Genomic DNA, 21,681 nt, shown 5'->3' on the forward strand with positions numbered 1-21,681 from the left:
GCTGGATGGGCGGGCAGGTGCTGGTAGCGATCGGTTGAAGAGCATGCATTTAGTTTTGCTTGCGTTTAAGAGCAGTTGGAGGCCACGGAAGGAGTGTTGTATGGCATTGAAGCTCGTCTGGAGGTTTGTTAACACAGTCCAAAGAAGGGCTAGAAGTATACCGAATGGTGTCGTCTGCGTAGAGGTGGATCAGAGAATCACCAGCAGCAAGAGCGACATCATTGATGTATACAGAGAAAAGAGTCGGCCCAAGACCTGAACCCTGTGGAACCCCCATAGAGACTACCAGAGGTCCGGACTACAGGCCCTCCGATTTGACACACTGAACTCTATCTGAGAAGTAGTTGTTGAACCAGGCGAGGCAGTCATTTGAGAAACCAAGGCTGTTGAGTCTGCCGTTAAGAATGCAGTGATTGACAGAGTCGAAAGCCTTGGCCAGGTCGATGAATACGGCTGGACCTCAATAATTGGACCTCATGCTATTGAAAATACAGTCAAGGTCAACAGTAATGGAGTATTTTGAGAAAACTCTCATGACAAGTTTGCTCCTATGGGAATATAATGTTAATGCCATTGCATCATTCATTGGCACTAGTTTTTCTCTGAAAGTGAACCTGCCAGGCTACCCTGCATACCCACGCTGTCTGCCTCTGCCCATGTACACAATGCCAGTTTAATTAATGGCATCACTAAAAGGTTTGGCCCACTAAAGTTCGCATCTTGTTTAATATCCTAAGTGCCTCTGTACCTCTCGCAATCTCCCAAAGGTACAATATGAAGGAAGTCAATCAATACTAGCTAGGCCTAAAGCTCCATGCCACCACCAACAGCATTAGCAGCAGCTCCTCCCCTCTCCCAAATAAGTTGAAAGCGAATCACCTAGTTCTTACCCAAAATACCAATGCCAGCATCAGCTTGAGAGAATGACAATGTGCATCAATTTGGTTCAGGTTATTCATTAAGTCGCTGATACAATGCTCACGCTTATGATCACCATGCTTTACCATCCTATATCTGGTATATAACAATGTATGCTAGTGGGCTAAACTCTTTCTACATGGCCTGCAGTGTAATACAATGCTGTGTCACAATGTGAAATTCAGTTTAATCACATTTGCTTTCCCCAGTGCAGTCTGTCAGGCTTAATTGGAAGTCCTGTTACAAGACTCTAATCTGACTCCATTGCTCATTGGATGCAATTAATTCAAGGCATTGTCTTTAAAAAGCCTATGACTCTCACTCCAGTCTCATCTTCTACTTCATGCACTCTCTCTCCTCCCAAACCACTGAATAAGGAATTATGAATTAGTTAACACTAACCTTCATTCACAAATTGTTGAATGGGAAAAACACTGACAAATATTTTTTGTTGTAATAAACCTACCATTTTCACTTGGTCTATGTAAGATACAGGCCTAGACAATATTTTCAGATGGGTGTGTTGCTGAGTTACTTATATCTCTATAGATTCATAGAGGGGTTCTTTCCTGTGAACTATTTCTAAGGTGTAATCATCGGACAGGTAATGTGTAAGTCTTTGTTTAGTTGCATGGAGCCCACTGTTTTAGCAAACCAAGGTAATCAGGAGTAGTTATTTTTACAGAAGGTCTAAGAACCTTTTTCACACAGCAAATTCAGTCCAATCAGTCCCTCTCCTACTAATGCAGCACCAGGCCTGGCTCTATTTATAGGACTGCGAGCGACTGAGGATGGCAGAAACAATTATTCAGACTGACTCTGACTCTACATACTTGTGAGCTGTTATTTAATGACTAGAGATATAAATAGAGATAGAACCTTACTTGAGGAGCTGAGGGAGGGAAGGAAGGAAGGGATACACTTTTGAAGGTTGGAGAGGGTTATCATTTGCTTGGTTCATCTATTATTGGTCTTCAAGAAGAAACTTAGCTTGCTAAGTGTGGGTAACAAGGAGAGTTATAGAGACAGTAAATATTGGTGAGAAGCAATGATCATTTGCCAGAGGGCAAGGATGTATTTGGGCTAAACGGTTTTCTAGTGGCAAAACACTCCCCCCTTCCTGTTCACTTCTGTTAATCAGACATGGTAGACAAATAAATACATGTAAATAAAAATAAGGCAAATTAAGGTTGTGCAAATAATTTACAATGAAGTTAAAAATTAACAAATACGCTTTCATCTTCTGTTATTTTACACAGTTATTTCACAGAATTTGCCGTTTTTACATTGGTTATACCCCCAGCTTACTTAAAAAATACGGGGGTGATGCTGCGCCGACTGATAGTCTGGTCGTCGTCAAAAAACACCAAAGAAGAAGAGAATTAGCTAACCGGATGTTACGTAAAACTACAAACAACCCAAGGCTGCTGAATTGTCTGGGGCAAAGCAGCATTTTCTTAAATAACCATAACTGGAAAACGATAATAAATCACTACTGGAAACTTATCAGGCTATAGAAGAAAACTGGGACGGCTGAAGAGCTAGGTAATTTGACCACGTCTTTTGTTTTACCAGTGACACATTCCTTTGATGCTGGGCAACATCACAAAAACATTAGCTAGCTAGTTAGCTTGCTAGCCTGTTAGTTAGCATTAGTTAGCTAGCCAGAATGATAATTTTGACAGCAACGCAAGTTACTGCAAAATGTTGATGTTGGCTAGAACACTCAGTATGGTCTTTAGCTTTGGTATGATTAGTTTTGAGCTGCTAGGTGATGTGTAATGTTAGGAGGCACAGGACGGCGAACAAAACTGGATATGCTATTGAGTTAGCAATCTTCTAGCTAACGTTAACATAGTGAGCATTATAAACGCATTAGCTAGTAGAATGCAGAGTGACATTTCAGAGATATGGTGGAAAGAGAAAAAGATGAGACTCTGCGAAATTGTATACAATTATTTCCAACTGATAAAATCGATAGATAAACAGTAGCTAGCTAACGTTGTATACCTGACTAGCGCAGCCGCAGCACAACGATTAATGTCCCCACTAGTACATGTTAGTTACCTAGATCAGGAGCTTCAACATACTGACAATTGTGGCTTTCCCCCTGTTGTTGACCCAGGGTTGTCAATCAGGGCTGCTTATTGTGAAATTGCACCAGGGGTTATGTTCTACACTGAGCCAGAATGTGACCTCTTTGGACGATAAAGCGTTGACCTTTATGGGACCGTAAGCCCCCATCCTCCAGCTGTCACTCAGGCATGCCAATTAGTTACCAGGCAACTGCCAGTCCAGTCTGGGGAGGATAAAGTAATTTAAGTCATAGATTATCCCATATTCAAGGTGCTGCTGTACTTGCATTTTTTGTTCCCTGAGGCCTGGGAAATAATTGCCCATTTACACAATAGTTTGTATAAGATGTGCACTCCTGCAAATTTTACATTACTGTTTCCTATTCACACAGGTTGGAAAAAGTTTATACAAAACCATGGTGGAATATTATCACATTTTAGGAGTCCTAAGAAATGCATCTCAAGAAGACATAAAAAAAGCGTAAGTAGTCTTGTCAAGTTTAGCGTATGTATTCCAATAGATAGACTGGCACTAGATGTAGATGATGGGATTTTCAGAAGTTTTAAATGTTTGATATACTGAGATAATAAGTTAGGCTTACATTTCAAGTCCCCTTGTGTTGCTGTTTAATGTATTTCTCTGCTTTCAGGTACAGAAAATTGGCACTAAAATGGCATCCTGACAAAAACCCAGAAAATAAGGAAGAGGCAGAGAAAAAGTTCAAAGAACTTTCTGAGGCCTATGAGGTTCTGTCAGATGGTAAGTCATACATTTTGAAAGGCGTTTGAAGCCAAGAGAACACAGTATTTATAATATATGAACAATAAATAATGCACTGATATCTGCATCCATGACACATCTAACCAAAATACGTTTTCAAGGAAGCTGTTTGTTCACATACAATAGCAGCATCCACAACTGTTATGCAATTGTTAAACTGTGTGTTAATGCGATGTGAGTAGTTGAGGTTGCGAAATATTATATTTGATTCCTTCTGAAATTCCCCTTAATAATCCCATAAAGGCTGTATATGCTGATCTGCAGGTACTTACCCAGTGTCATGTTCCTCTGAACCCTTGGCAAGCATCCAGTGTATCTCACTTGTTATCATCCTGTTTATCATTTTACTGTTTGTTTTGATGTGAGTTTATGTTTTTATATTGTGTTGTAGCCAACAAGAGGAACATGTATGATCGCTATGGTAAAGCAGGCCTAACAACAAACAGTGGAGGAGGTGGTAAGTCATTTCTTTATTAGGCTCTTGGCGGATGTCAGAAATGTATACAATTATTTTGTGGACGGTTTAATTGTTAGTTACTCTATTCATCTGTAATAAACAATCATAACACTTATTATTATTTCCACTGACCATATTCATCCTTTTTGTTTTCATTTAGTTGGACATTACCACAATGGTGATCACTTCAACGAAGGGTTCACGTTCCGCAATCCTGAAGATGTCTTCAGAGAGTTCTTTGGCGGTCGAGATCCTTTTGCAGATTTCTTTGGTGAGCATTTTTGAGCTCAATTGCCCTCAGCTATGTTTAGACTGTTGTTGTTCATGTTTGCTGTGTTCTAGTGTACTATGGAATATATTGCTCTCTTATTCTTGACACTTCTCCCAGTCATATTTAAGGTTAGAACTATCTTTCTAGGCGTTCTGATACTTCCAGCTTGGAGTTTAATCTTTTGATAACGTAGCTACAGTATTTCACTTTCTGTGTATAGTATTGCTTACTAGGTGTGTCCAATCAATTTTGTAACTACTCCCTCTTTAAATTAGGGCTAATTGGAAAAGCTGTTTTAAAAGAGGACATTGTATTATTTCTTTGTACTCCCTTCGGCCATGCAGCTGAAATGCGTCAGTAAAAAAAAAAAAAAAACTTTCTTTCCATTGAACATGCCATGTAAATAAAGGCATTTTAATTAATTATATGAAGAGTGCCTTGGTCCTCCTTTCTTTTTTGATGACCAATTCACCATGTTTACCAAAGAGCACCTTCTGTCTACCAAAATGTACTATTGTGTACCTTAGTAGCGCTTCCCTTCCTCCTCTTTCTACGAGCATTTTTGAGTATTGGTAATACATTGTCAACAATATATATCTTTTAAAGCTTTTACAGAGAGCGCTGCAGATGGAAGAGGGGGACAATCAGTAGGAGATAGGAGAGCACAGATAAGGAAGGACAGAGATGAGAGGCAGGCAGAGATGAAATAGGCAACCACAGAAGGAAAGTCAGAGATGAAAGAGGGGGGCCCAGTTGTCCTTTATGAGAATCATGTTGGGTTCGTTACAATAGACTCAGTATGCTTATCCCAGAAACGAATAATATAAATAATTTAGTTCATAGCATCTACTAGATTGGAGATTTACAGTCAGTAAATTGCATTACATTCACTTTCTGTGCGTAGGTGGTGTAGGTCTATTTATCTGAAAGCATGCAGGCTATTTTTCGTTGTTTATAACTTTAGCTGTCACACAGAAACTGAACACAGTCTCTCTTCTCTTCACACTCTCTTCTCTTCTCCTGCAGGAGGGGATCCGTTTGGGGATGAGTTCTTCGGTGCAGGGAGGAGGCACCACAGGGGAGTGAGCAGGAGTCGAACGGGGGGACCCTTCTTCGGAGGATTCGGTGGCTTCCCACCATTTGGTGCAGGCTTCACAGCGTTTGACCCAGGTCAGGAAACACAGGTCCCAAATATACAGTACCAGTCAAAAGTTTGGACACACCTACTCATTCAAGGGTTTTTCTTTATTTTTACTATTTTCTACATTGTAGAATAATAGTGAATACATCAAAACGATTAATTAACACATATGGAATCATGTAGTAACCAAAAAAGTGTTTCAAATTAAAATAGATTTTATATTTTATATTCTTCAAAATATCCACCCTTTGCCTTAATGGCAGGTTTGCACACGCTTGGCATTCTCTCAACCATCTTCACCTGGAATGCTTTTCCAACAGTCTTGAAGGAGTTCCCACATATGCTGAGCACTTGTTGGCTGCTTTTCCTTCACTGCGGTCCAACTCATCCCAAACCATCTCAATTGGGTTGAGGTCGGGTGATTGTGGAGGCCAGGTCATCTGATGCAGCACTCTGTAACTCTCCTTCTTGGTCAAATAACCCTTACACAGCCTGGAGGTGTGTTTTGGGTCATTGTCCTGTTGAAAAACAAGTGATAGTCCCACTAAGCGCAAACCAGATGGGATGGTGTATCGCTGCAGATTGCTGTGGTAGCCATTTTGTTTAAGTGTGCCTTGAATTCTAAATAAACCACCTACAATGTCACCAGCAAAGCACCATCACTCCTCCTTCATGCTTCACGGTGAGAACCACAGAGATCATCCGTTCACCTAATCTGTGTCTCACAAAGACACGGCGGTTGGAATCAAAAATTTGGACTCATCAGACCAAAGAACAGATTTCCACCAGTCTAATGTCCATTTCTCATGTTTCTTGGCCCAAGCAAGTGTCTTCTTCTTACTGGTGTCCTTTTAGTAGTGGTTTCTTTGCAGCAGTTCAACCATGAAGGCCTGATTTACGTGGTCTCCTCTGAACAGTTGATGTTGAGATGTGTCTGTTACTTGAACTCTGTGAAGCATTCATTTGGGGTGCAATCTGAGGTGCAGTTAACTTTAATGAACTTATCCTCTGCAGCATAGGTAACTATGGGTCTTCCTTTCCTGTGGTGGTCCTCATGAGAGACAGTTTCATCATAGCGCTGGATGGTTTTTGCAACTGCACTTAAATAAACTTTCAAAGTTCTTGAAATGTTCCGCATTGACTGACCTTCATGTCTTAAAGTAATGTACTATGTAAAAAATAAAGAAAAACCCTTGAATGAGTAGGTGTGTCCAAATTTTTACTGGTACTGTACATGTTTGAACAAAAAATGATCCCAAAGAAACAAACATGTATGTTATTTGTCAGTTCACCTTCTAATTTCTTAGGAAACACCTGGTCCTGTCTGTACCGTCAAATAAAGTGTAAAGCTATCAATCCAGAACTACTTTTCCTTAAAGCAGTTAGAGGATGTATTTGTTGATGCGTTTAGAGATGTGATTGTTATGGATCTATAAGTGAATGTCATCTCTCTGTTCCCTGACAGGTTTTACCTCTTTCGGACACATGGGTCACATGGGTCATATGGGTCCTATGGGCCATATGAGTCACATGGGTCATCTGGGAGGAGGAGGAGGAGGAGGAGGCCATGGTGGCTTCACTGCCTTCTCCTCCACCTCCTTTGGCGGCGGGGGTGGAGGTGGAGGAGGCGGGATGGGCAACTTCCGCTCTGTATCAACCTCCACCAAATTCATCAACGGCAGGAAAATCACAACAAAAAGGTAGATTAGTAGCTCTCTAACCACACGGTGAAGTTGATATTGTTTTGTTTAGTCTTTAATTGTTGTGTTGTCAAGGGGAAAATGCAACTAGTTATCTACTTTTCTATTAGGCCAGATAGCCTCTGATGATAGTGTATCCTTTAACATGGGTTCTTATTGAAGTGCATTGATTTAGAAAATTATTTTAATCCCCCTCCATACTTTAGAATTGTGGAGAATGGACAGGAACGCGTAGAGGTGGAAGAAGACGGACAGTTAAGATCACTAACCGTCAATGGTAAGGAACAACTACTGCGACTGGATAACAAGTAATCTCCTGGAGCATTACCAGCACAAACTTGAGCTCAAAAAAACAATGTTATGTCATTGTTTGGATGTTTGTACTTTTGTTTGGTTTTCCCTTGTTAGAGTTTGTAGGTCAGTGTCCATTGAGTAAATTAAATTTTCTATGCATTTTGTTAATGTATTTATGAATTCGAGCTGTCAACAATTTGGCTCAGGATGGAGTGTTATACTTGCGTTTGGGACCATGGTGTAAGTAAGTTAGGATCAGAGAACTTCTGTTTGTACTGTCTTTCTGTATGCACTTCTTCGCTCTATTGCAGTCTCTCTCTGATAATGTTTTGGACAAGGAACGCTTTGTGCATTTGGATAAAGCATGACTTTGCTTTTTCATCTGGATATTAATATGAGTGTTAACTGGAAAACGTAACCCTTGCTTTAAAACCCTGTTTACGACCTGATTGCTTATCTAACCTTTGTTAGTAACATTTCTTTTATAAATGCTGGTAGAAAGTGTTAATATGCTATTTTATTTGTTCTAATACGAGTGTTTTTAGTTGTTTTGTTCATTTCAGCATGTATGCCAATAAATGTTGTTCAGTCTTAATGTTATGATTGCATAACCATGCACAAATTAACCATTCATTATATAAATGATACATGAATATACAAGGMATTTTGTGTACTTTGTAAAACAATTTAAAATCAATAAATATGAATTTCATCCTTTTTTGGGGATTGGACGGACAGTCTTGAGTGGCGTGGTGTGCTGTTTCTTCTAACAGAACAAGCAGTTCATCGTCGTAAACTGCTGCTTTTCTTACAGAGGATTGATCCCTTTGTGTGATTGCATGCTACTGTACTAACTGCACGAACAGGCTTTCTATCTCCTAGATATCTTTCTATGTGCATTCTATTTGTCCTATTTTGCATGACATTTCTGTCTTGTCATTTACTATGTTTTCATGGTGTGAAAGCATAATCAATGGAGGATATTCTTGCCATGTACATGTCAACTGGTCAGCTGAGTCCATAATAAAGTGGCATGGGAGCTACTTTTACCATAAGAATAACTTTATTGTAGTTTAGGTATAGTTGACTTGACAAAGTTGCATGCATCTTGATTAGCCTCATTCACATTTATCTCTGCTCATCTACAGTGTATTTGAAAAGTATTCAGACCCCTTGATTTTCCCCCCACATTTTGTTACGTTACAGCCTTGTTCTAAAATGTATTACATTGTTTCCCCCCATCAATCTACACACAATACCCCATAATGACAAACCCAAAATAGTTTTTTAGAATTTTTGGTGAGTATTAAAAATAAAAAACATAACATTTTACATAAGTATTCAGACCCTTTACTCAGTACTTTGTTGAAGCACCTTTGGCAGCGATTACAGCCTTGAGTCTTCTTGGGTATGACGCTACAAGCTTGGCACACCTGTATTTGGGGAGTTTCTCCCATTCTTCTATGCAGATCTTCGCAAGCTCTGTCAGGTTGGATGGGGAGTGCCGCTGCAGACATGTTCGATTGCGTTCAAGTCCGGGCTCTGGCTTGGCCACTCTAGGACAGTCAGAGACTTCTCCCGAAGCAGCTGTCTGTTTAAGGTCATTGTCCTGTTGGAAGTTTAACCTTCGCCCCAGTCTGAGGTCCTGAGTGCTCTGGAGCAGGTTTTCATCAAGGTTCTCTCTGTACTTTTCTCCGTTCCTCTTTCCCTCGATCCTGACTAGTCTATCCAGTTTCATCAGACAAGAGAATCTTATAGAAACATCTCAAGGATGATCAATGGAAACAGGATGCACCTGAGGTCAATTTCGAAGTCTCATAGCAATGGGTCTGAATACTAATGTAAATATGGTATTTCTGATGGATGAGGGAAGAAAATAATTKAATACATTTTAGAGKAAGGTATATCAAAATGTGGAAAAAGTCAAGGGGCTTGAATACTTTCCGAATGCACTGTATGTGAGATTATTAAGTCCTCATTTTCTATGTTTCACTCCACACCTCCTTTACTGGGAAATGTTTAGAGTTATTGCAGATAGAAAGATGCAATATAGAACAGACTGTGTTCTCTCTCTCACACACACTGTCTCACTCCTTTGTTTATATGACCCAAAATAATACACCCTATTGAAAAAGCCACAACTTTCACTCATAATATGGYATTTTTTAGATTTCACAGCATTTTTCCTTTGTCCCTTTTATGTATTAAGCAATTAACTGTTCAGTTCAACATTATCCATCTGATGGTTGCACCTGTTTAGGTTCAGTCATTTACATACTGTACGTCTGTTCTGATCCATGCATGGAAATCCAATGGAGCGTTTCCTATTGAAGACCGTATGTATTGTAGGGGGTAACTGGTGTCACCCCTCTCTTACAACACCCCATTCCTCTCCCCAGGGGCAAAGCCTATTGCCACAGTTCAAGCAGTCCAACAGGAGGAGTGCAGACAAACTGTTACTGCACACTCCTCTAGTGCACACGCCTCCCGGGCCCCTGTTTCCCGTCCTCCGTTATCATCATGTAAAGACTTCCTCCCACAGGCCCACTCCAGACAGAGAGGAGGGAAGGAGCCCAGCTCAGGTTAGAAACCATTTTCAATACATGATCCCACATTCCCATAATAGTACAGTGGGCAATCTTTTTTTAAACTTTCATAAGGTACTTGGAAACATCATGGAGAAGGTGTGCAGGGATTCAATTCTCATCAAAGTGGAATCATGTGTTTTTTGTTTTCATACTGTAGTTTTGGGCTTATCAAAAGAGTAGGAGTTGTGATCTAGTATCAATTTAGCCTTTTAAATCATATGAGTAAGACAAGGGAAGATCTCATCCTAGATCAGGTTCTCTCTCTGAAACGCAATGTGAATATGGGCCCTGGACTCATTGGATCCACAATCAAATAAGCTGTCTTTTTCTTATGCATCTCTCTCCAGTACACAGTGAAAACAAGAGGAAGAAACCATGCCTGAGCTCACAGAGGATGCCAAAAAGAGAAAAACATGATCCAGTACACACAGATCCTTGTCCTCTAGTCAGCTACGGAAACAATATGTTATTGAACACCCTTAACAATGAATATTGTTTTAAAGGACACTTAAATATGGGTCTCTCAAAGCGCTTTAGCAAGAATGCAGATACTGAAATGTATAATCCTGACTAGTTTCTATTATACACTGCTCAGAAAAATAAAGGGAACACTTAAAACAACACAATTTAACTCCAAGTCAATCACACTTCTGTGAAATCAAACTGTCCACTTAGGAAGCAACACTGATTGACAATACATTTCACATGCTGTTGTGCAAATGGAATAGACAACAGGTGATTATAGGCAATTAGCAAGACACCCCCAATAAAGGAGTGGTTCTGCAGGTGGTGACCACGGACCACTTCTCAGTTCCTATGCTTCTGGCTGATGTTTTGGTCACTTTTGAATGCTGGCGGTGCTTTCACTCTAGGACATGAGACGGAGGCTACAACCCACACAAGTGGCTCAGGTAGTGCCAGCTCATCCAGGATGGCACATCAATGCGAGCTGTGGCAAGAAGGTTTGCTGTGTCTGTCAGCGTAGTGTCCAGAGCATGGAGGCGCTACCAGGAGACAGGACAGTACATCAGGAGACGTGGAGGAGGCCGTAGGAGGGCAACAACCCAGCAGCAGGACTGCTACCTACCGCCTTTGTGCAAGGAAAAGCACTGCCGAGAGCCCTGCAAAATGACCTCCAGTAGGCCACAGATGTGCATGTGCCTGCTCCAAACGGTCAAGAAACAGACTCCATGAGGGTGGTATGAGGGCCCGACGTCCACAGGTGGGGGTTGTGCTTACAGCCCAACACCTGATGGACGTTTGGCATTTGCCAGAGAACAAAAAGATTGGCAAATTCGCCACTGGCGCCCTGTGCCCTTCACAGATGAAAGCAGGTTCACACGCACAATGTGGACAGACCGTGACAGAGTCTGGAGACGCCGTGGAGAACTTCTGCTGCCTGCAACATCCTCCAGCATGACCGTTTGGCGGTGGGTCAGTCATGGTGTGGGGGGCATTTCTTTGGGGGCCACACAGCCCTCCATGTGCTCGCCAGAGGTAGCCTGACTGGCCATTACGTACCGAGATGAGATCCTCAGACCCCTTGTGGTGACCATATGCGGGTGGCGGTTGGCCCTGGGTTCCTCCTAATGCAAGACCATGCTAGACCTCATATGGCTGGAGTGTGTCAGCAGTTCCTGCAAGAGGAAGGCATTGATGCTATGGACTGGCCCGCCCGTTCCCCAGACCCTGAATCCAATTGAGCACAACTGGGACATCATGTCTCGCTCCATCCACCAACGCCACGGTGCACCACAGACTGTTCCAGGAGTTGGCGGATGCTTTAGTCCAGGTCTGGAGAGGAGATCCTCAGAACCATCCGCCACCTCATCAGGAGCATGCCCAGGTGGTAGGGAGGTCATACAGGCACGTGGAGGCCACACACACTACGAGCCTCATTTGACTTGTTTTAAGGAACATTACATCAAAGTTGGATCAGCCTGTAGTGTGGTTTTCCACTTTAATTTTGAGTGTGACTCCAAATCCAGACCTCCATGGGTTGATACATTTGATTTCCATTGATAATTTTTGTGTTTTTGTTGTCAGCACATTCAACTATGTAAAGAAAAAAGTATTTAATAAGAATATTTCATTCATTCAGATCTAGGATGTGTTATTTTAGTGTTCCCTTTATTTTTTTGAGCAGTGTATATCCTATCTTACGCCCATACGAAAATGCGGGGTGCATCCGACTAAATGATTCAGAAAACCATGCAAAATACAATTGAAATTAGTTTAAATCATGACACTTGTCTTCCCTTACATCCAGTAATATACATTACTGAAGGAACACTGTCGATTAGTTTAGCTGAAATATTGAATGGGTGATGTGCAGGGGTTGACTTGTCAGTCCATTATAATATATGTGATGGATGTTACTTCCTAGCTCCCAGTGCCCTCAGCAGAGGGTTCCATTTGCTCTGGGAGGGGAGGGGCTTGTCCCTGTAGCCCTGGAACAGCTGAGGACCGTCATGCTCCTCCTCCGCCTCCGAACTGATCTCCATCTTCTGAACGATCAGCTTCAGCAGGTTGTGCTGCTTCTCAATAACATTAGACATCTCCTTCAGCCTGGGTAAATAATAAAACATAATTTTAATAGTCTAAAAATGTGTGTAGAATTGAAGCGCTTAATACAAAATTGATAGAATGCACTTTAAATACTGATAGATTTTTAAATACTGATAAACTAAACACTGATAAACAATATCATGTTAATACTTGTGCATTGCTCTGCTGTTGTATTTGAATAAGGTCAAATAACCACTGGTGTGAATTAAGTCCTCACCTGTACTTCTGTTTACTGATTTCCTGTTCCATAGGTGTAGATGGATGGGAAGTGGGGTTGAGACGGGTTCTCCCATGCCCCATACCCAGCATTGCAAAGAACATTTCTCTCTGTTAAAGGAGATTCAGACTATTCATTATTACTTTGTTGTTTACCAAACATCTATAGCAAAAACTAACAGTGTCCTATGGTGGGCTTGGACAACCTCCATGTCTCTCCATAAGTATTTCCATGCAGAGTATTAGTTGATTAAACAATCCTTTAAACTAACTGATTCACAATTTTTATAGATCAATAGATAAACTGAAGAAAGTCCATTATTAAACGCCTTCGAAAGGATCTCAAAATATTTGTTCTGTTTTTCAATTTGAAAGCCCTTCCATTTTACACAAACATTCAAAGGGCAGTTAACATATTCTTTTCAATACGACCACTTGTAGAAAGGACACACCTTTCTTCTGCAGGCTCTGTTAGGGTACTCAGTGAGAGAGGCCTGGTCAACCCTCTTCATTAACCAGTACGGCATCTTCTCCTCTAGACTAGTGTGAAGCTCAATCTGTAGAATAATGGTTTATAATACATGCAGATTTTTTTTATCCTGGCAGTAAAACACTAGTAAAGAGTTTGAAAATTCTTCGAGTTTGAAAAAGCATGACAAAGAAATCAAAACACACCTGCATTCCCATTTGCTTCAGCACAGCATTTGCCTGTACCTCTGCTATGTCACCAACAGCCAAGCCAATCTATGTCACACAAAAGGTAGTCATGTAGATGCAATGAAACATCCTTAGTTGATCATGGAAGTATAAGAAAATTGCTTCCTGTAGGATTTTAGGACTTACCATTAGGTTCATGAGGAGAATGGGCACAGCGAAGGTGAACATAACAAAAATGGCATAGGTCAAAGAAGGGAATGGCAGAATCCCTTCCAGAAATGGCTTCAGGATATTTTCTTGGTAGTTGAGTTCTCCAACCATCATGACAAATATTTGCATGATTGCTAGCAGCATGCTAGATCCACTGTCAACAAAGTTCTGGGAACAACGACGCATAAAGTCATATACAGTGAACTCCAAAAGTATTGGGACAGTGACACATTAGTTTGTTGTTGTTTTGGCTCTGTACTCCAGCACTTTGGATTTGAAGTGCAGACTGTCAGCTTTAATTTGAGGGTACTTTCATCCATATCGTGTGAACCGTTAAGAAATTACAGCACTTTTTTGCGCATAATCCCCCCTATTTTAGGGAACCAAAAGTATTGGGACAAATTCACTTACAGTTGAAGTCGGAAGTTTACATACAACTTAGCAAAATACATTTAAACTCCGTTTTTCACAATTCCTGACATTTAATCCTTGTAAAAATGCCCTGTCTTAGGTCAGTTAGAATCACCACTTTATTTTAAGAATGTGAAATGTCAGAATAATAGTAGAGAGAATGATTTATTTCAACTTTTAGTTATTTCATCACATTCCCAGTGGGTCAGAAGTTTACATACACTCAATTAGTATTTGGTAGCATTGCTTTTAAATTGTTTAACTTGGGTCAAACATTTTGGGTAGCCTTCCACAAGCTTCCCACAATAAGTTGGGTAATTTTGGCCCATTCCTCCTGACAGAGCTGGTGTAACTTGCTCGCACACGGTTTTTCAGTTCTGCCCACACATTTTATATAGGATTGAGGTCAGGGCTTTGTGATGGCCATTCCAATACCTTGACTTTGTTGTCCTTAAGCCATTTTGCCGCAACTTTGGAAGTATGCTATGCTTGGGGTCATTGTCCATTTGGAAGACCCATTTGCGACCAAGCTTCAACTTCCTGAGTGATATCTTGAGATGTTGTTTCAATATATCCACATAATTTTCCTGCCTCATGATGCCATCTATTTTGTGAAGTGCACCAGTCCCTCCTGCAGCAAAGCACCCCCACAACATGATGCTGCCACCACCGTGCTTCACTGTTGGGATGGTGTTCTTCGGCTTGCAAGCCTCCCCCTTTTTCCTCCAAACATAACGATGGTCAGAATGGCCAAACAGTTCTATTTTTGTTTCATCAGACCAGAGGACGTTTATCCAAAAAGTATGATCTTTGTCCCCATGCAGTGCAGTTGCAAACCGTAGTCAGGCTTTTTTTATGGCGGTTTTGGAGCAGTGGCTTCTTCCTTGCTGAGTGGCCTTTCAGGTTATGTCGATATAGGACTCGTTTTACTGTGAATATAGATACTTTTGTACCTGTTTCCTCCAGCATCTTCACAAGGTCCTTTGCTGTTGTTCTGGGATTGATTTGCACTTTTCRCACCAAAGTACGTTCATCTCTAGGAGACAGAACACGTCTCCTTCCTGAGCGGTTGGCTGCGTGGTCCCATGGTGTTTATACTTGCGTACTATTGTTTGTACAGAGGAATGTGGTACCTTCAAGCATTTGGAAATTGCTCCCAAGGATGAACCAGACTTGTGGAGGTCTATAGTTTGTTTACAAGAAATTTGTGGAGTGGTTGAAAAACGAGTTTGAATGACTCCAACCTAAGTATATGTAAACTTCTGACTTCAACTGTACATGTGTATTAAAGAAGTCAAAAGTTAAGTATTTGGTCCCATATTCCTAGCACGCAATGATTACATCCAGCTTGTGCCTMTACAAATTTGTTGGATGCATTTGCTGTTTGTTTTGGTTACGTTTCAGATTATTTTGTGCCCAATAGAAATGAATGGTAAATAATGTGTTGTCATTTTGGAGTCACTGTTTCTACCATGATTATGGATAATCCTGAATAAATTGTGAATTATGACAAGTGAGAAAGTTACAGACACACAAATATCACACCCCCAAAAAAATGCTAACCTCTCCTATTATTGTAATGGTGAGAGGTTAGCATGTCTTGAGGGTATGATATTTGTGCGTTTTGTAACTTTCTCACTCAGCATTATTCACGATTCATTCAGGATTATCCGTAATCATGATAGCATCCTCATTAATGTAGAAGTGTTAGAAAGATATTATATTCTTATTTACAAATAAAAGAGACTCAAAAATGACACAATATAGCACAAAATAATCTGAAACAACCTMAAATGCATCCAACACATTTGTAGAGTCACAAGCTTGGTGTAGTTATTGCGTGCTAGGAATATGGGACCAAATACTTAACTTTTGACTACTTTAAAATAATAATTTGTCCCAATACTTTTGGTCCCCTAAAATGGGGGGACTACAGTATGTACAAAAAGTTCTGTAGTTTCCAAACCGGCTCACCCCATATGAATGAAAATACCCTCAGATTAAAGTTGACAGTCTGCACCTTAACCTCATAGTCATTGCATCATTTAAAATCCAAAGTGCTGGAGTACAAAGCCAAAACAACAACAAATGTGTCACTCTCCCAATAGTTTTGGAGCTCACTGTAACTGTGGAAATGCATTATACAAATACAAGTTATTGGTCATTTTTAACAGATGTTCACAAACACATAGCTACATACATTACACAATACAATGTTCTTCACATAGAGATAAAACATTGTTAAATCTCCATGGTCCTGTAAACATACCTGGTCTTGTATCAGGGCATAGAAAGCCAATGCAAATGCAAGCAGCAAGAAGAAGAACAGTACAATGATGCTTAATAGAGTTTTTGCAATCTCTAAAAACATCACCACGTAGATCCCAACACGTTCAAACCTGTGGACCAATAGTGATTTTATTTGTTAAAATTGCTTTTGTTGATTAAAAAAATAATTTGATCAGTTTATATAAATAAATCTTTCTTCAAAGATGAATCTCAGTAAACCTACACTATTTTATGTAAAAAAAAACATTCAGTCTCCATACCGTTGGAAATAGAGGAGAAAGTTGATCCAGGATAGAAGAACTGCCACTACCCCAGCCTCCCAATGCCATGTGTCCTTGAAGTCCATCAGTAAAGGGATCACAAACAACAGAGAAGTGACGGCAGCACCCCAGTCCATTGCATTGGTCACATCACAGAAGTACTTTGAACCCTTGAATAGAAACACATCAAATTAACGTCTATTTCAAAATTGTAACGAATTCGGGAGGTAGCCCCGAATGGGTCTCGAACCCGGGTTCAGCGACTGTCAACCCACCACCTTAAACGTTATACCAAGTTATCCAAAATCTTTGACAAGGTTGCTAGGTGTTGGGTTAACTTCGCTACAATATATTTAAAATGATCAAATCACACTACCAGATAAATCACATACCATGGATTGAGGCTACAGTATTTAGAACCGATTTATATTTCCATGATTACCTGCTGAACTATCTGCACCAGCTCCTTGCCAACTGTGTACAGATTCATGGCAAGAATCAGGAACATGCAGGTGGTGATAAAATAGCCTTGCTGTGAAGATGGAGGAGTTGTTATTGAATTGGGTTTCTGAGACAAACAAATACACTCGGAAAGAAGTCTAATGTCTTGCTGTGGATGTAATCGGATCTCATACGGCACCTTGTCAAGGGAGGTGGTCACCATGCTTACTGATGATGATGGTGATGTAGTATGGGTGACATTAGTGTTGAGGATGGGCTTCAGAGTATGAATGATGTGTGTCAGAGGCCCCAGACCAAGTGAGTAGACAGCCAGATTGAGCAGATGCACTTTGATACCATAGGCGTTCCTAAATAGATATAAGAAACCATWTGGTGAGTATTCGCAGGTGACTGTGCACTAATATATTTTGTATATAGATTACTATATACTGTAGCTTGGCATGACTTTTAATTTGATGTTGTCAATATTTACAGTGTTGGAGACAGTAGTATGATGTTAATATTTACAGTGTTGGAGACAGTAGTATGATGTTAATATTTACAGTGTTGGAGACGGTAGTAATGATGGTTAATCATTTACTGTTGGAGACGGTGTTTATGATGTTAATATTTGATGTTAATATTTACAGTGTTGGAGACGGTAGTATGATGTTAATATTTACAGTGTTGGAGACGGTAGTATAACGATAACGTATTATGATAAAGGTCATGCAGTGTCACTCACCATTTCATTTCTAGATACTTCTTGCAGACAGGATGGGTCAGAAGCTCTATGCGATTAAATTGCACCATGGACTAGTAAAAAAATAACAATATAAACACTTTGAATACATATCAAATAATTATGTTTTCCTTTCCACTATCCAACAATGTTGTGTTGTGGGAATGACAAATACATACAGTGCCTTCAGAAAAAATTCCAACCTCTTGATTTTTTCCACATTTTGTTACGTTACAGCTTCATTCTAAAACAAACTAAATATTTTTTTCCCTCATCAATGTACACAAAATACCCCATAATTACAAAGCAAAAACAGGTTTTTAGAAATGTTTGCTAATTTACAAAAATAAATAAATAATGAAATATCACATTTGCATAAGTATTCAGACCCTTTAAGCAATACATTGTTGAAGCACCTTTGGCAGCGATTACAGCCTTGAGTCTTCTTGGGTATGATGTTACAAGCTTGGCACACCTGTATTTGGGGAGTTTCTCCCATTCTTCTCTGCAGATCCTCTCAAGCTCTGTCAGGTTGGATGGGGAGCGTCGCTGCACAGCTATTTTCAGGTCTCTCCAGAGATGTTCAATCAGGTTCAAGTCCGGGCTCTGGCTGGGCCACTCAAGGACATTCAGAGACTTGTTCGGAAGCCACTCCTGTGTTATCTTGGCTGTGTGTTTAGGTTCGTTGTCCTGTTGGAAGGTGAACCTTCACCCCAGTCTGAGGTCCTGAGCTCTCTGGAGCAGGTTTTCATCAAGGATCTCTCTATACTTTGCTCCGTTCATCTTTCCCTCAATCCTGACTAGTCTCCCAGTCCCTGCCTCTGAAAAACACCCCCACAGCATGATGCTGCCACCACCATGCTTCACCGTAGGGATGGTGCCAGGTTTCCTCCAGACGTGAGACTTGGCATTCAGGCCATATAGTTCAATCTTGGTTTCATCAGACCAGAGAATCTTGKTTCTCATAGTCTGAGAGTCTTTAGTGCCTTTTGGCAAACTCCAAGTAGGCCGTCATGTGCCTTTTACTGAGGAGTGGCTTCCGTCTGGCCACTCTACCATAAAGGCCTTATTGGTGGAATGCTGCAGAGATGGTTGTTCTTTTGGAAGGTTCTCCCATCTCCACAGAGGAACTCTGGAGCTCTGTCAGAGTGATTGCTCAGATTGCTCAGTTGGGCCAGGCGGCCAGCTCTAGGAAGAGTCTTGGTGGTTCCAAACTTCTTCCATTTAAGAATGATGGATGCCACTGTGTTTTTGGGGAACTTCAATGCTGCAGACATTTTTTGGTACCCTTCCCCAGATCTGTGCCTCGACACAATCTTGTCTCAGAGCTCTACGGACAATTCCTTCGACCTCATATGGCTTGGTTTTTACTCTGACATACACTGTCAACTGTGGGACCTTATCTATACAGGCGTGTGCCTTTCCAATCATGTCCAATCAATTGAATTTATCACAGGTGGACTACAATCAAGTTGTAGAAACATCTCAAGGATTATCAATGGAAACAGGATGCACCTGAGGTCAATTTTGATTATTTAAGAATATTCAAAGGTAAATACACAACGCAGAGGACTAAAGGTCAAGAGGAGAACTGAAGATTAATGGTTCAGGGACACGGGAGGAATTTCAGTCCAGGACTCATAGCTACATGTGGCAAGTTCTCATTGGTCCAAATTGTCTAAACATTGAGCCTGAAACGGGATACTTGTTATTTGGCCATTGGCCCAATTTTGCTGCAAGGAATTCTAATTGGTCAACCGCAGGCTAGGGTTGGGGTATAAACTACATCCTGTCTCTTTGTTCAGTGGAGAAACCATTGAGGACAGGGAAGAATGAACACCTGTCATCTACTTTCCAGCATAACAACTGTGATTTGTTCTCTTTGAATAAATATATTTTTCTCCCCCTGATTTGCTTTCGGGTCTGTGTTATTGAAGAATAACATCAACTGCTCACAATTCTCATAGCAAAGGGTCTGAATACTTATGTAAATTCTGTTTTTATTTTTAATACATTTGCAAAAATGTCTAAAAACCTGTTTTTCGATTTGTCATTATGGGTTATTGTGTGTAGATTGCTGGAAGTAAAAAAAATAAAAAATAATTAAGAATAAGGTTGTAATGTAACAAAATGTGGGAAAAGTCAAGGTGTCAAATTACTTTCCGAAGTCACTGTATATGACCTGTTTCTGATATTGCACTGTTTTGCTTTAAAGTGTTAGTTGGGGAAACTTCATGGCCCTTAACCCTAGAGAAAAATACCATGTTTGAAAACAGTGCAGTTCAGTTTACAGCAGTGTTTCACAACCCTGGTCCTCCAGTACCCTCAACAGTACACATTTTCTTTGTAGCCCTGGACAAACACACCTCATTCAACTCATTGAGGGCTTGATGATTAGTTGACAAGTTGAATCAGGTGTGCTTGTCCAGGGTTACAATAAAAATATGTACTGTTGGGGTACTGGAGGACCAGAGTTAGGAAACACTGCTCTACAGTATTGCAGTGGGTACTAACGTTCAGAGCAGTGAGAGGCTGGAAGTAGTAGCTTTTGTCTGTTTTTGCAAGCTTAATGATATGAATGGGAGCTTGGAGCCATTTGAAAGTGTACTCGATCTGTTGATAAAAGACATATTCGTTTACAACACACCCTAACTGGAATGGTTTTGTGAATTTGATTAAGCAATAATGAATCTGAGTTTTAAGAAGGTAATATCAAATACAGAATAGAGAGAACAGACTTACAGAGTAGTTGTAACTATTTACGTCAACATCTGACTCCTTCACACAAGTGTCCAAAAGATGCTGTGGAGAAACACTGCACCATTAATGTTTTCTAATATGCTGACTGAGAAATGGGAGATTTGTATCCATTTCCTTTATGATAGTTTCCTTTATGCATAGTTTTTTAAATACAACTAACTTTGAATGACTCTGGCAGGAACTCTATCATGTCCATGACAACACATCGCTTAGTTGACTTCACTTCGAACAATAGCATAGCCTCAGCACATCTGAAACAAACAGGTTATATTGTACATGTCAATATGGCATTGTCATGCAATCCAACTGAATACCAATAATCAAACACATCACTGTACTGTCAAAGCATCGTAACAGCACAAAGATAAAGTATCCACTGTATCTTGCAACAGTGTCCCAACCTCTCATTGTGGATGACAGCGAAGGCAACGTCTTTCCTGCCGTTGAGAACAGCTTCGTGGAGGAAGGAGGCATCACTCTTGTTGAGCATCATCTGGGCCCCTCTGCCCAGGAGCAGTGTCACTGCAGCCGCATGGCCCTCCCTGGCAGCCAGATGTAACGCTGTGTTCTGGACCAAAAGTAAAACATAGCACTTCGAAATTAGAATTTAGGATTGTATATAACGGCAACAATGACCTTTGGATTTCCTTTTTCAGAAAGAGGAATGATATCTATTTGTGGAAGACTTTCTCTGTATTTCAACATAGACATCTTACTCCCTCAAGCTAAACAGAAAGGAAACAGATAAGATGAGCCCACCTCAGGTTAAGGAAATGTGAAGATGAGCCCACCTCAGAGTAAGGGAATGTGAAGATGAGCCCACCTCAGAGTAAGGGAATGTGAAGATGAGCCCACCTCAGGGTAAGGGAATGTGAAGATGAGCCCACCTCAGGGTAAAGGGA

General features: G+C 40.6%; 2 protein-coding genes across 7 annotated transcripts in view; one reads left to right on the top strand and one right to left on the bottom strand.

The window, feature by feature from the left end:
* The first annotated feature begins 2,294 nt into the window (after nucleotides 1-2,294).
* Nucleotides 2,295-8,374, top strand: LOC111956890 (dnaJ homolog subfamily B member 6). The gene is made up of 8 exons (XM_023977590.2): nucleotides 2,295-2,463; nucleotides 3,386-3,474; nucleotides 3,644-3,753; nucleotides 4,166-4,231; nucleotides 4,392-4,502; nucleotides 5,529-5,672; nucleotides 7,109-7,343; nucleotides 7,550-8,374. Exons 2-8 carry the CDS (start codon nucleotides 3,410-3,412, stop codon nucleotides 7,653-7,655), a joined length of 837 nt encoding a protein of 278 aa, XP_023833358.1. The 5' UTR covers nucleotides 2,295-2,463; nucleotides 3,386-3,409; the 3' UTR covers nucleotides 7,656-8,374.
* A 4,070-nt stretch (nucleotides 8,375-12,444) lies between these two features.
* The window catches only part of trpa1a (transient receptor potential cation channel, subfamily A, member 1a), a 38,010-nt gene continuing 28,773 nt past the window's right edge, over nucleotides 12,445-21,681 (bottom strand). For 5 of the 6 annotated variants that reach the window (XM_070436536.1, XM_070436538.1, XM_070436539.1 and 2 more), the window contains 14 exons: nucleotides 21,181-21,347; nucleotides 20,940-21,030; nucleotides 20,762-20,821; nucleotides 20,534-20,632; nucleotides 18,023-18,093; nucleotides 17,477-17,645; nucleotides 17,279-17,368; nucleotides 16,837-17,006; nucleotides 16,557-16,686; nucleotides 13,853-14,044; nucleotides 13,685-13,753; nucleotides 13,462-13,566; nucleotides 13,011-13,120; nucleotides 12,445-12,793 (listed from right to left, as the gene is read on the bottom strand). In XM_070436536.1, coding sequence (XP_070292637.1) covers nucleotides 12,601-12,793; nucleotides 13,011-13,120; nucleotides 13,462-13,566; nucleotides 13,685-13,753; nucleotides 13,853-14,044; nucleotides 16,557-16,686; nucleotides 16,837-17,006; nucleotides 17,279-17,368; nucleotides 17,477-17,645; nucleotides 18,023-18,093; nucleotides 20,534-20,632; nucleotides 20,762-20,821; nucleotides 20,940-21,030; nucleotides 21,181-21,347 — 1,716 coding nt within the window. In that variant the 3' untranslated portion in view covers nucleotides 12,445-12,600. The remainder of the gene's footprint in view (nucleotides 12,794-13,010; nucleotides 13,121-13,461; nucleotides 13,567-13,684; nucleotides 13,754-13,852; nucleotides 14,045-16,556; nucleotides 16,687-16,836; nucleotides 17,007-17,278; nucleotides 17,369-17,476; nucleotides 17,646-18,022; nucleotides 18,094-20,533; nucleotides 20,633-20,761; nucleotides 20,822-20,939; nucleotides 21,031-21,180; nucleotides 21,348-21,681) is intronic. The other variant, XM_070436537.1, reaches the window with a different exon arrangement.

The sequence above is a fragment of the Salvelinus sp. IW2-2015 genome, linkage group LG32, assembly GCF_002910315.2.
Source record: "Salvelinus sp. IW2-2015 linkage group LG32, ASM291031v2, whole genome shotgun sequence".
Taxonomy (NCBI): domain Eukaryota; kingdom Metazoa; phylum Chordata; class Actinopteri; order Salmoniformes; family Salmonidae; genus Salvelinus; species Salvelinus sp. IW2-2015.

Excerpts from the sequence above, each read along its gene's own strand:
- LOC111956890 (XM_023977590.2), top strand. The coding sequence starts at position 3,410 with ATGGTGGAATATTATCACATTTTAGGAGTCCTAAGAAATGCATCTCAA. Across the intron at positions 4,503-5,528 it reads TCCTTTTGCAGATTTCTTTG|GAGGGGATCCGTTTGGGGAT; the intron begins GTGAGCATTTTT and ends CTTCTCCTGCAG. Across the intron at positions 7,344-7,549 it reads AGGAAAATCACAACAAAAAG|AATTGTGGAGAATGGACAGG; the intron begins GTAGATTAGTAG and ends TCCATACTTTAG.